The sequence below is a fragment of the Amblyomma americanum genome, chromosome 1 (genome assembly GCF_052857255.1).
Source record: "Amblyomma americanum isolate KBUSLIRL-KWMA chromosome 1, ASM5285725v1, whole genome shotgun sequence".
Classification (NCBI taxonomy): domain Eukaryota; kingdom Metazoa; phylum Arthropoda; class Arachnida; order Ixodida; family Ixodidae; genus Amblyomma; species Amblyomma americanum.
Window position 1 is genome coordinate 147776744 of NC_135497.1, and position 13615 is coordinate 147790358.

At 42.7% G+C, this 13615-nt stretch overlaps 1 protein-coding gene across 4 annotated transcripts in view; it reads left to right on the forward strand.

The window, feature by feature from the left end:
• Positions 1 to 13615, forward strand: part of CadN (neural cadherin) — a 269492-nt gene that overhangs the window by 211817 nt on the left and 44060 nt on the right. For all 4 annotated transcript variants that reach the window (XM_077647253.1, XM_077647251.1, XM_077647254.1 and 1 more), the window contains exons 20-23: positions 78 to 253; positions 4022 to 4252; positions 4508 to 4767; positions 8591 to 8850. In XM_077647253.1, coding sequence (XP_077503379.1) covers positions 78 to 253; positions 4022 to 4252; positions 4508 to 4767; positions 8591 to 8850 — 927 coding nt within the window. The remainder of the gene's footprint in view (positions 1 to 77; positions 254 to 4021; positions 4253 to 4507; positions 4768 to 8590; positions 8851 to 13615) is intronic.

Here is a 13615-nt window from a genome sequence, read left to right on the forward strand (position 1 = left end):
ATGCCTTTGTATGTTACGGCTTTCCTTTCACTGTTGGCCAGAGTGTTATTTATTTTGTGCCCTTGCACTATGTTCAGAGACCTTCCACATGGACGTTCCCAGTGGCGCTTCACCGTTTTTGCGGAGGACGAAGGGGGCAATGGTTTGGTGGGCTTTGCAGACGTTCTCGTCAACCTCAAGGACGTCAATGATAATGCCCCCTTCTTCCCTTCAGCCATTTACACAGGCAATGTCACAGAAAATGGAACAGCTGGTAAGTAAATGGCCTTTATGAAACTGGAATTCTACTTTTCAGGATGGGTTTTTATGTTTTTCATCAAAGGCTTGTTCATTCTTGCCATCATTTAATTCAAATCGGCACATCAGTGGGGCTATAATGGTTTGCAGCAGCACTGTCATAGTTGCTTGTTATTGGTTCATAGTTACTGTGGCTGAACTGATATTTCAACACTCCGATGTTGTTTTCCTAACCAGGAAACATATAGCATATGCCATCTATTGGAGTGGTATAATAAATTTCATGTGGCATGGAGTATGTACGAAAGTAGTGCATAAATGTGTCGAATTTTCAAATATTTCAAAGCCTATATAGAAGCCTGCTATAGCTTGATACTTTTATGTATCCTTGCCCTTGCTTTTACCAGAATGTTTGCTTGCAAATGTGTGGCCATAGCCATACACCTTCTGGTAGTTAAGTCTGTCATAAGTGGGCCTTTCTCTTGCATATTTGTTTAGTTTGATACAAGTATGTAAGTGAGCTTTTGTAAGCACACCAAGTGCCACCTTTGTCATGACTTGAATTGTCACTGCTCCACCACCTTTTCTGCATCACTTGTCATTGCTATCATTTAGAGCTTTTATTTGTTTGCCTTATTTTCCGGTCTGTAAGCCGCACCCCTTGCAAACAGCAGCTTTCTCAAAAAATAAATGTGGCACATAAGTTTCATTCGGTAAGTGGTATAAAATTGTACTGAAAATCACTTCGGCAGAGTGTGAGATAAAAATACTCGCAGCAGCTGCCATGCGCAGCTGATTCTCGAGCTCTGGCCAGCACGCCTTCTTCCTGCAGTCTTCCTTTTTTGTTGGCTTCATCTACTGGAACGCTCTTGTTAGTTTGTGCCAGTCCCAAGTAATTTTTCACTCATAGCGATCTGCCTCTGTGCTGCCCCAGTTCACGTTCTCCAGTGCATATTTAACGACACGCAACATTTTGCATCATACTTTCTTCACCTCACAGGAGGCCTCATGTTGAACAAGAACAACACAAAACATGCGCGAAGCAAAACAGATGTGAGGCCAGTAGAAACTTCCCATGAATATGGCTGGACCAGCTAGTTGGGATGCGGCGGTGGGCGGCACGTGCTTCTCATCGCCGCTGCATTCAGTTTGGTTGTGGCAGTATTATATAATTCTACCCATACGATAACTTTTTAAAAGTGGCTCGATTTTTTTCCTCTTTTGTGCATCTATTTTTATTTTGAAACATAGCTATTAGGCTCAGCAAAAGATCTCATGCAGTGTATATGCCACAGTACTGTATAGACCATTTACAGAGAGCAATTCGCACTGTTCACGACAGGTGGTGTCACTAGGATGCTGCCATTTCTGGCCTTCAGTGCCGGTGTTAACAGCATTGGTGCACAGTGTGAACCTCTGTTGAAAAGCTTGTGTACGATGCCATGGGACTCTTAAACACTGCTGCTTTGGTACGGATGTCATGTATATTGTTGAAGCAGTGTTCAGGGATTTAGAGGCAATGTTCCTGTGGTCTGTTGGTGGAAAATAAACTACGCTTTTTACACATGGGGCATTTCATGGCTGCTGCCATTTTCCTAGATGCCTTGAGAGTTCATTTTGCTTTCAAGGGGAACAGAATACCTACGAGTTCTTCAAAAAGAAAGATAAGCAGCCCGACTCACAGCCCATTTCAGCACCGGCAATACTTGCGGAAATGCGAGCACTATCTGGTGATATCTTCACAGCAGTAATATATATTGTGCCATGGTACTGTCTCCATGTTATTTTCACAGTGTCTAAAAAGTGTCCAGCTTTGGCTATTAGTGTGGATATGTTCATAATGAATTCATCATGCAGAGAAGGAAGGTCAATGGGTGCATGCCTGTAGCCTTGCTCACTTTTGGCAAACAGTGATCCAGTTCATCGAATGATCGATGCTTTTTTTTTAACTACGCTAATGCACAGGACAGTGGTGAAATTTATCATGATAGGATTTTCTATGTTGCAGTTATTCCGGCAGGGTACAGTTGCGGGTACTGAACTGCAGTGCAGTTATAAGTAGGTTACTTTCACTGTAGCACAGGCAAACACCGCTAAGCGCCGAAGCGGCCTTTGGGCAACATGCGTACTCGTCCTTTGGAAACTGTAACATTAGCGGAAGATAAAGCAATATCTGGGCAATTGTCGCACGATCACACGTATGTGCACATTCAGTTGTAAATTTTGTGTACAGTGATGCACAAACATTCTTAATAGGTCTGAACACATGTTCTTCCTTTCGGCGAAAATGCAAAGCCCTAGAAGACAAGCTATCAGGCGATACTCCACTTTAAATCTGTTTAGTTTGGCAGTGAATTGTGTTGTCCACAAAGAGAATTAGACGGAGAATCACGCCGACAGCTGACCGGCTTGTCGACACATTCAAGCCAATGTGGGTAATCATAAGGAGACGAGTTAATCAGGTAGTTTAGTGAAATGTTTTGCAGCCTGAACACATACTATGGTATACATATTCATACAAAGCTTTTGTGCCATCTACCTGCTGGTTATCCACAATGAAAGCCAGAACAGCACCTATCAGCCCGACGCCAGTGCACTGGCAGCCGTCTGAACCAGAAGGCATGAAGGCCAGCGATGGCAGAATGCTCATGTGACCAAATATTGTGGTAGCCACGCTCTAGCACTGTATAGTGGCAATAATATGCACTGGTAAAAAATGTATTTAAAGAAAACACGACTTGTGCACCGGAAATAAGATACATCGTTTCTTTCCACTTCAGCACAAAGTATTTTGGTCTCTGGCTTTCATCGTATTAAAGTGCGCAGAGAGAAGTTCAGTGTAGAAAGAATCTATTAAGTTAGCCCAGCTATGCATATCAGCCAGATTATATATAAAATTTTTGCATTTAAAGTCAAATACGAGTAGTTAGCTTCAAATATCGAAATTAATATCAAATAATAAAGAGCACAGAGCGTAATGAAATTTACACAGTTTGATGCCTTGAATTTTACTAGTAAGTCATAATGCTAAAAACGTGGCTTTGACCAGTAAGATCACAGGTTGCAAGATCATAGTCATGATTATGAGAATAAAGTGGCTGTCTTGTCCTAGTCTCAAGCACCCTGATGTAGCTAGAAATATATTCCAGTTTGGAGCACTATATTTGTGCTTGCAATAATAGGAAATTACATATGGCTAGAGGAACAAAGTCATACAAAATGTAACATGTTGTCACTTGCAAAAACCAACTGTGGCTGTGGAGAAGGCATTTTGTTTGGGTGCTGACAATTTTTCTAGGCAGTGGGAATGCTCTCTCACGGGGTACCCATACAGCTGGGATCACTACGTGAGCCAGGTGTGTGTGCTCGACGCAGTGGACAGTTCACAACTATGTATGCAGAGATGGCTTTATTACAGTCATAACCGTCTGTCCCCTACACAGATGATGCAGCTGGTATCTGTTGTCCCAGTCATTGCACATTTCATCAATTATATAGTAGCAATGTTCAAAGCACATTAGCTGACCGCTACATGGGAAGAGTTCTATACAAACAGCATTGTAAATGTGCATAACTTTCAATAGCATGAAAGGTCTATATGTTGCAAGTGAAGACAACAGTGGTGAAATTTAAATTATTCACACACTTCATGTGTACAGTTCTTGCCAATGCTTCAGAATAGTCGGCTGTGCAGAGTATAATACCACATGGGCACCTTTTGAAAATGTATCTTTCTCTGCATTTTTTCCAAGTAGATTTTCTAATCAGTGGTTGTGACTTTCAGGCATGACTGTGATGACAATGACAGCCACTGACTATGACGATCCCAATGAGGGCAACAACGCACGACTCGCCTACTCTATTGAGCAGAACCAGGTTAACGAAAATGGAGAGCTGATTTTCACCATTGATGAAGAAACTGGCGTCATTTCGACAGCTGTTTGCTGTTTAGACCGTGAGACAAACCCAGAGTACACCATCAAAGTGGTGGCTGTCGACGGTGGAGGTTTAAAAGGTACTGAATTGCTTCATCTTCTTCTCACTACATGTTTTTAAAATGTATATTGCTTTGCGGAATTTGCAGATAAGAATAATTCTCAATGAATATGCAATGCAGCCTAGTCACGAGAAAATCATTTCGTGCTTGTGTTATGAGTGCATCATTCCATTCTATACCCCCCCCCCCCCCTCCCTTTTTTTCCTTTAAGTGATACTTGTCTTGCAGCTTGGTGCTTTCTAGTTTCGCTCCATAGTTTGCAATTTGTTCTAGGAACTGGAACCGCCACAATCAAGATCAAGGATATCAATGACATGCCTCCAGAGTTTACCAAAAAGGATTGGTTTGTTGATGTTGAAGAAACTGAGGCAGACAATATTCCTGAAAACCCCATCTTAGTGGTATCAGTCAATGATGGAGATCTACTAGAAACTAACCGGTTTAGCTACAAAGTTATTGACAACACGTTTGGCTCTGATAAATTCACTATGGTCACCAATTCTGATGGAACTGGTTCTTTAAAAATTGCCAAGGTAAGAGTTTCAACTTTATTTCTGTTCGCTGATTGAAGTGATTCCAAATTTTTAGCAGCTCTTGTGGATTTGTATGCTTAGGGGACAGGTTAGGTTAAAATTTAGAAAACAAAATTCTATTTTTTTTTTACATATGAAAGTGCCGCTTTATTTTTTTCTGTACAATGCCCAATATGTCACTTATGTGAGAACGATTTTTTATTTTTTTTGCCAGAAAAAGTGTCATTTTTAAAACATAGGTGGTGGCAAACCGTGCCCCATTTTACACCAAAGTGCAATATTTACCTCTCCTGTGTTGAAAAAAATAGCAAAAGTAATACGATTTTTTCCAGGCTTAGAATGATTATTACTGCTCATCGGGCAACAGGATAGCTTCCTAGTGGGGGTGTGTGAATATTCAAAATTTTGAATACGAATCGAATATGTTTGATATTCGATTCGTATTCGTATTCGAGAATTCCTGAATATTCGAAAATTCCCGAATACACGCCAGTGATCGTATACTGCGCACACTTTCATAAATTCGATCGTGGCAAAACCACAGTATCTGGGCAAATTAGCCAATGATCGAGTTAAAAATTCCAGGAAAACAATACAGAGGTTCTATTCTCTTGCTTCTCCGTCATTTATCGTGCGGACCGATTGCATTCCGATGCCGCTAGGCTTGACCTGGTGTGAAATTCCGCAAGTTGGCTCTCCCACACATCACACGTGCTGCAAACAAGATGGCCAACGGCCCGCTTCGAACAATTGGAAAGCGAAATCGTGCTTTTTTAACCTTTCGTAATATGTTACATATTTAATGCCCACATCCGAGGAATGCGAAGAATTTTATAAATCTGGGCCTTCAGATGAACCGGGCATTTCTTCCGGTCCCTTGAACTCCGAATGAATGAGGTTTTACTAGTCATCGTGTTATATTGTTGCCAGTCTTGTCATTTTATGGATTTTGTTTTGTATGACCTCTTTACAGTTCGGATACGGTTATGCTGTCTAATCAAGTAGTATACATTTCTGTGCACATCATTTTTTTTTTTGTATGGTACTGACGCAGTCTAGTCTAGTTAAGTTTTATTTTAGTTGCAAAGACCATACACTATTTTTAAAAAATAAGGGCAACAACATTTGCTTGTTTCTCATTTTCTGACATTTTTTTTTTTTTTTGTACTGAACAGATGTTCGAAGCCATTTTTTCTTCATATTCGTGTTCGATTCGTATTCGAAAATTTCAATATTCACACACCCCTACTTCCTAGCATCTTTGTGTTGAGCCAGATTCAGCTCTAGACCTGATGCGACTACCCTCAAGTGCACTGCTCACTCTTGGCCTACTTCGGTGCGATTTTTTTGGCAGTATAGATTTTTTTTTGCTCTGGGCCTCGAGTTTAACAGTTACAGCAATGATTAACGGCGAAGAATTTGTGCCGGAACCTTTAAATCTGCACTAATCAGCCTATGTTTACCATCAAGCTGTGGAATTTTGGCAACGCTACCCGGTGCAGGGCACAGCGTTTATATGGCGGCTAGCTACCGTCTACTATAAATTCTTGTTCAAAACTCTCATCAGCAGCACGCACAGACAAGATAGAGATGCTTACTGATCACGGCTATACACTGGTTGATGAAGAAAAAGAAATGCCTCCACGGGAAGATAGAAAGCACAAATGAGTATCCCACAGTTTTGTTTGGGAACACGCTGCAAAATGTGCTTACTGGTATTTTGATACTGAAAATATCCAGGATGAATGCTGTGGTTACTTTTGATGATGGTTGCATTGCCCAAGCGGACAATTTGATGTCATTTGGCGTTTCACCTGGATGATACACAGTGCAATGGCTCAAAAAATAAGGCAGCAAATAAATGAGAAAAGTAAAAAGTATGGGGTTGCCTACCTGGCTGATGGCTATTGAAATCGTATATCAGTGTGCATTTGTTGGGGGCAATTTTGTATTGAAGCTCTTTTTTTTACTTGAAAGCCAATTATCTGAATACTTAAATTTTTGCAACATTTGACCCTTTTTCTTAGGAACCACAAGCAGTTGAAACATTATTTTTGCCTAGTGTATAACAAAAATTAGGGGAAGTCTACTGAAAAAAAAAAAAAAAAAAAGATTATAGTTGTCACGTTAAGGGACCGGAAGCGGGCAGCGTGGGTAAGGGAACAAATGCGGATTAATGACATCCGAGTCGAAATCAAGAAGGAGAAATGGGCATGAGGAAGGCATGTAACACGAAGGCAAGATAACCGCTGGTCCTTAAGGGTAACAGACTGGGTTCCAAGAGAAGGCAAGCGTAGTAGGGGGGCGGTAGAAAGTTAGGTGAGCGGATGAGATTAAGAAGTCTGCGGGGATGCAGTGGCTGCAACCCCAACCCCTATGCATAGTCTTCATTGATTATGAGAAAGCATTTGACTCAGTGGAAACCTCAGCAGTCATACAGGCATTGCAGAATCAGGGTGTAGATGAGCCTTATGTCAAAATACTGGAAGGTACATATAGGAATTGTACAGCTACCATAGTTCTCCATAAAGCTAGCAATAAAATTCCAATAAGGAAGGCTGTCAGGCAAGGAGACACGATCTCGCCAATGCTATTCACCACCTATTTACAGGAGGTATTCCGAGGCCTGAATTGGGAACAGCTGGGGATAAGAATTAATGGAGAATACCAAAATAATATCCGATTTGCTGATGACATTGCCTTGCTGAGTCACTCGGGAGGTATACTGCAAATCATGGTCAGTGAGTTAGACAGACAGAGCAGGGTGTAAAAATTAACATGCAGAAAACCAAAGTAATGTTCAACAATCTAGCAAGGGAACAGCAGTTCACAATATGCAGTGAGGTGCTGGAAGTGGTAAAGGTCTACTTAGGGCAGGTAGTTACAGCTGATCCTGATCATGAGAGGGAAATAACTAGAAGGATAAGAATGGGGTGGAGTACATATGGCAGGTTCTCTCAGATTATGAATAGCAGGTTACCAATATCCCTCAAGAGAAAAGTGTACAACAGCTGTATCTTACCAGTACTCACCTACAGGGCAGAAACGTGGAGGCTAACAAAAAGGGTTCAGCTTAAGTTAAGGACAGCACAGCGAGCCATTGAAAGGGAAATGATAGGTGGGACGTTAAGAGACCGGAAGCGGGCAGAGTGGGTGAAGGAACAAACGCGTGTGAATGACATCCTAGTCGAAATCAAGAGGAAGAAATGGGCTTGGGCAGGGCATGTACTGTGAAGGCAAGATAACCGCTGGTCCTTAAGGGTAACGGAGTGGATTCCAAGAGGAGGCAAACGTAGCAGGGGGCGGCAGAAGGTTAGGTGGGCGGATGAGATTAGGAGGTTTGCAGGCATAGGGTGGGCGCAGCTGGCAAAGGACAGGGTTAATTGGAGAGACATGGGAGAGGCCTTTGCCCTGCAGTGGGTATAGTCAGGATGATGGTGATGATGATGATGAATGGGTGCAGCTGGCAAATTACAGGATTAATTGGAGAGACATGGGAGGGGCCTGTGCCCTGCAGTGGGCATAGCCAGGCTGATGATGATAAAAGGAATTTTTAAAAAATGAATACAATGATATGAGTGTGACTGCTCTAACCATAGTAGATCCTAAGAAAAAGGGTCTCTAACGTAATCTAAAATACATGGGAGGTATAGGGCCTACCCTGTCCCCTTAAAGAGTTAGAATTCTACTTTGTGGCTGTTTGTATTCATTACTACTAATGCAACTGCATTGAGATTTGATGGTGCTTCTCTGTGAAGGATTTTTCATATCGTATCTTACCAGTTGACTTTTGAGTAACGGTAAAGCTTGGGTTTTTTTGCAGCCTTTAGATTATGAAGATTTGCAGCAGCGTTTTGGGTTCAACATCACCATTCAAGTGAGCGACAATGGTGGGGAATCAACAGATCCTTATCATGCGGACTACGCAAAGGTCAAAGTTAGGGTTAAAGACATAAATGACAACAAACCTGAATTTGAGAGACCCAACATTGAAGTGTCTGTTCCTGAGAATTCCACCGTTGGTTCAAGTTTGGCAACATTTAAGGCCACTGATGCCGACCAAGGTGGAAAGTCACGTGTCAGGTAACTTCACATTTCTTGATCTTTGTTTCATATGTGTGTTTCATTTAGTACATCCGCGGTCACATGGGTGCAGAAGAGCTCTCAGCTGCTTTTTCTGCTGTTCTCTAAGTGTGATAACTGTTAGTGTTTGAGACTGGCTTCTTTTAATTGCACTAACAGGTAAAACAATCGAAGTGGAATGGCCATTGAAAGGCCATTGGCCATTGATGGCCAAAGTGGAATGGCCATTGATATCCATTTTCTGACCATTGATGAAGTAACAGAGAGAGGCTTAGTTGCAGCACTCACGCCCCAAAAATATAGCTGCTGCTTGCAAGGGTGCTAAAGGGAAATATTAAACTAAGCAAGATGGGTATATTATCCCTCGGGATCACTACCGACAATTTTCTGTATGGAAATGTGGGTGTGTTTCTGAGGAAATCGCAAATGAAGGTCCCAGAAGCCTTTCACGTTCACACTGCCTACGCAAGATTAGCACAGTTACATCATTTCTGTGGCACATTTGCATTGGAGCTCTTCAGCCGGTCTAAGAAGCTGTTTGCATAGATTGGAAATACAGCTGGAAACCAAAAGTCAGCCATCATGGTGACAAGGTGCAAGTGCGGGCACACTCAGCTGCCTCCCCTCTCCCCCCGTGGCAAAACAAGCTGCAGAACAAGCTGAGCATAAGCATGGGGTTTTCGGTGCATTGTGTGCTGTCATGAAGTGTATACACATAAAACTCCTAGGGATCCTCTAAGGTATGTAGGCAGCAGTCACACTGTAACGTATTTCATTCAACACCACCTCTGTGAAAAGTTGCATGCACATTGCTCATCAAACAGCATGCTATGCTATTGATTATGGAGTGTTGACAGTAAGTGTGATATCAGATGATGTTTGTGAATTGCTTCCTGTGAGTTGTAAGCGGAAAACAATAGGGGTATGTTCTGTCCAACTGTAGTCTGCCCCCCACGTCAGCAGGGAATCCACACACTCTTCACGAACAGACATCAGCTGGTTGAACGTTTTTCTCTCTGAAGCACATGTACCGTAAATACCAATTTAGCTGCATATCGCATCTTTATTCTGCAGCTTTGTCATAGAGAGCAAAAATTCAAATGAAAGATACTAAAATCTGGCCTTGCGTATCAGTCATGTACTGAGTGCATGATAACCTGCGCTGGGAGGCATTTTTTTTTAATGAGCCAGTTGAGGGGTGATGGTGCATGCATGTGGTAGTGGTACTTCTCAAATATATTTCAGCATATCTCAAAGCATAGCCGCATTTCCACTCCACAGAAAGCTTGGAAAACCATCCGCTCGCATTGCATTTCACAGATAGACGACATGCATGCATGGGTGTGTAGTAAAAAATAAAAAAACAAGACACTTGACAACTTCAGCACGCAATAGCCTGCACACAAAGTAGCCAAGAACGGAGCATGAGTGCCATTGAGAGCTTGTGGCTATGAACTTGCTGCGTACAAAGGCCATGCGCAGCCTGAGCACACAAAATGCGAGGTGAAAGATTGAGTGCTTGTTTTTGTGTCTAGCCTTCCTCTCTATCGTCTGTTCAGCGTGCTGTTTTAAATATGAGGCTCTTCTCATTCGTGGCTACGCTTGCTGCGCTGCTTTTCTCATATTTTGATGGTGATTGCCCATTGACAGCGAAATAGGTTTACTTACAAAAGCGCATAAATAGTTCACCAGCGGCAGTTGTTCAGGTCCGCAGGTCAAGGCACCACATGTACTTCATTTTTACACAATTGTCCGGCTTATAAAAGTTTTGTTTCTGGTAAAAAGGACATATTTGCTATCACATAATGTTAACCTATCAGTCTAGCCTGACTTAGTATTCCCTCTAAGGTCCCTTTAACGCATACTCTGTGTTACGCTTAAGCATGGAGCTGTTGTAAACTTGCTCTTGCGAGGAGGGTGCAAGTCTTATGTTAATCCATCCCTGTAAACATCTTTGTGCCAGTTTGGAAGGTTGTATTTCATGTGTAAAAAGTACTGTCTTGTTGACGTCACTTGGTGTTTCACTAACCTTTATGCTTATACAGTAAAAGCTCGTTAATTCAAACTTCAAAGGACAAGAAAAACATCTTCAAATTATTAAATGACCCCTAATAAATGTCAAGAACTGCTTGCATCACGGTAAATTTATTTGGTGAAAGACTGGGCAATGGTTGCCTTGTTTTGAGACAGAACAGCATGACAGTGACTGTTTTTGACGTTTCCATCAATGCTTTAATGCATGCATACTGTCGGGACCATCAAAGCAGGACTGTCTAACATAGTAAGGGCCTGCTGCATCCTCCACAATGTATCACAATGGAGCTTCACCGCTACCACGTCGCATCCATCTATCCGCTGTGGTGGCTCAGTGGTTGTGATGTTCGACTGCTTACCCGAATCGCATTTCGACGGAGGCAATATGCCAGAGGCCCATGTACTGGGCGATGTTAGCATTCGTTAAAGAACCCCAGGCGGTCGAAATTATCCGGAGCCCTCCACCACACCATCCCTCATAGCCCATAAACCCCTTAAATAAAGCCACGTCACATCCATCTAAGCGTGCGGCATCGTGACAAGGAGGCTTCACCACACAAACACCGAAGAGGGTTTGACGCGCGCAATTTCAGCGCACTGGACGACCGGAACCACACGGGCGGAAGTGAAAGAAACTGCACTGAAGCAGCGAGAAAAAACTGGGATGGGGGACAGCAACGATCCGCAAATCAGCATGTGGTACTGTGCTCTCTGGGTTAAGTTGGCGATTGGCAGGCTGATACTGGCCGGTTGAGCCGCCGTCGCTGCAGCCTGGTGCAAAGCTCAGGAATATGAAACTGAAACTAAGCTGTCAGACTGTTTGCAGAGACTGGGCCTTCCATTCGTCGTACACACATCTGAGTTCTGCCGATCTCTTGCCGCACTGCTCATAACTAGACACGGCCTTCCTTCAAATTACCGCATTTACTCGAATGTAACGCGACTGCGAATGTAACGGGAGGGGTGACTTTACATGCTGCCCAGCGGGAAAAAATAAAACCACGAATGTAACGCGAGGCTTAAGGACGAAAACAAAGTACCTTTAATAGACACCGTGGCCAACATATTTATTTACCTTCCTCGCTTTCGGAGGCCGAGTTCTCGGAAACGGAGCCCTCCTTTTTGCTATTGAAGTCTCCCAGTAACTTCTGCCATGTCAGTGTTGTTCGCTGCAGAGAGAATCCATTCCTCTTCATGAATGTTTGAGCTCACCTACGAGATATGTTCAACTTCCCATCTCCCGAGCAACGTCTCTAACTTTCCAACTGATCAGCTCGACAGTGACCCCCATTAGACAGTTGCGCTGCTCGATAATAAAGTCTGCCACTTTTTTCTCCAGCTCGACGGGATGGCCGTGGAGAGGCATGAAAAATCCTTTGCGGTCGGGCTCACATTTAAAAAGCACCTCCCGCTGCAGCCGCCATCCGCGGATGGTTGACTCGAGGCCAAGTCTTCGAGCTGCTGCAGAATTCCTGACCTCTTTCAGCTAACAGGATTGCTTTTCTCCTAAAACGAGCGTCGTACTGATCACGATGCGTTGCCATCGTATGCACTGAATCAATACACTGCGAGTGACGCCACAAAAACATGATGCGTTGAGCGCGAGGTCGCAACGAACACAAAAAAATGACAGAACAACGCTTTTACTTTGGATAGATGAGGATTTGGCTTCTGTGGTACCCATGTTGCCAGCATAAGATTGCAAAACTGCGGAAACCGAAGCAAAGCTGACTGCTTTGAAATGGCTGCACCGCGGCACTGCTTTAGGCCAATCAAAGTGCGGTATTCGATTATAACGTGAGGGTAAACTTTAAGAAGAAAAAATCCAGGGAAAAACTCGAGCTACATTCGAGTAAATACGGTAGCCAGTGCGAGACTCGTAGCGCCTCAATTTGCGAGCATCCAAAGCTGCAGACTTAATGGACTTGGGACGTTTTCCTGGACCGAGCCGGCAGTTCGAATTACCCATATTTTTATATTAAGGAGGGTCATATTAACAAACTTTTACTGTAAAAGGCCTAAGAAAAAATCCGGGGAAAAAAAACAAAGACTGCCAACAATTCTTTTCTCAATAACTTTGGCATGTGAATAAGGTTCAAAGATGATGTTGCAAGCCAACATGTACTTACCTTGTATAGCCCTTTTATAAGTGCCTTCATTTGAAGGCCCATCTGTGTGTTTTTTCTTGTCACCGTGCTGAGTTATTGGCTTGCATTGGTTTTTAAGTTTTTTTTTTACAGTTGTTTACACAGACAAGTAGTAATTTATTGTCCTTGATACAGTTGCATGCCACGCAAATTTTTCAGGCAACAGAAAAGATGAGCAGCAGTTGTGATGGCTTGTAAAGCATAGCTAGCATGGGCTTTTATTTAATTTTGACGTAATTTAGTTTGGAAATATATTTTGTTATATTTCTTGCACTAGCGCATGGGTATGCAACAGCAGAAAGCGACGAAAAACATAGATAAATTAAAATTTGTGGCTTGTGATATACAGCTAGGTGATAACAATGAAGTCTAGTCTACACCTTTCAGTATGAAGTCTTCAGTCTTTCGTCCATATACAGTATTTTGTGCAGTTAGTCTGAGCATGCAGTACACATTCAACAGCCTTATGCACTGAACAGAAGCTGTTAAAAGCGGGCATTCATGGATTTGAGAAAAAAAGTGAATGCTGCTTTCATGTGCTTTGCACTTCTACTCGGAAGACTTTTGTTCGCTGTGTAAGAGGA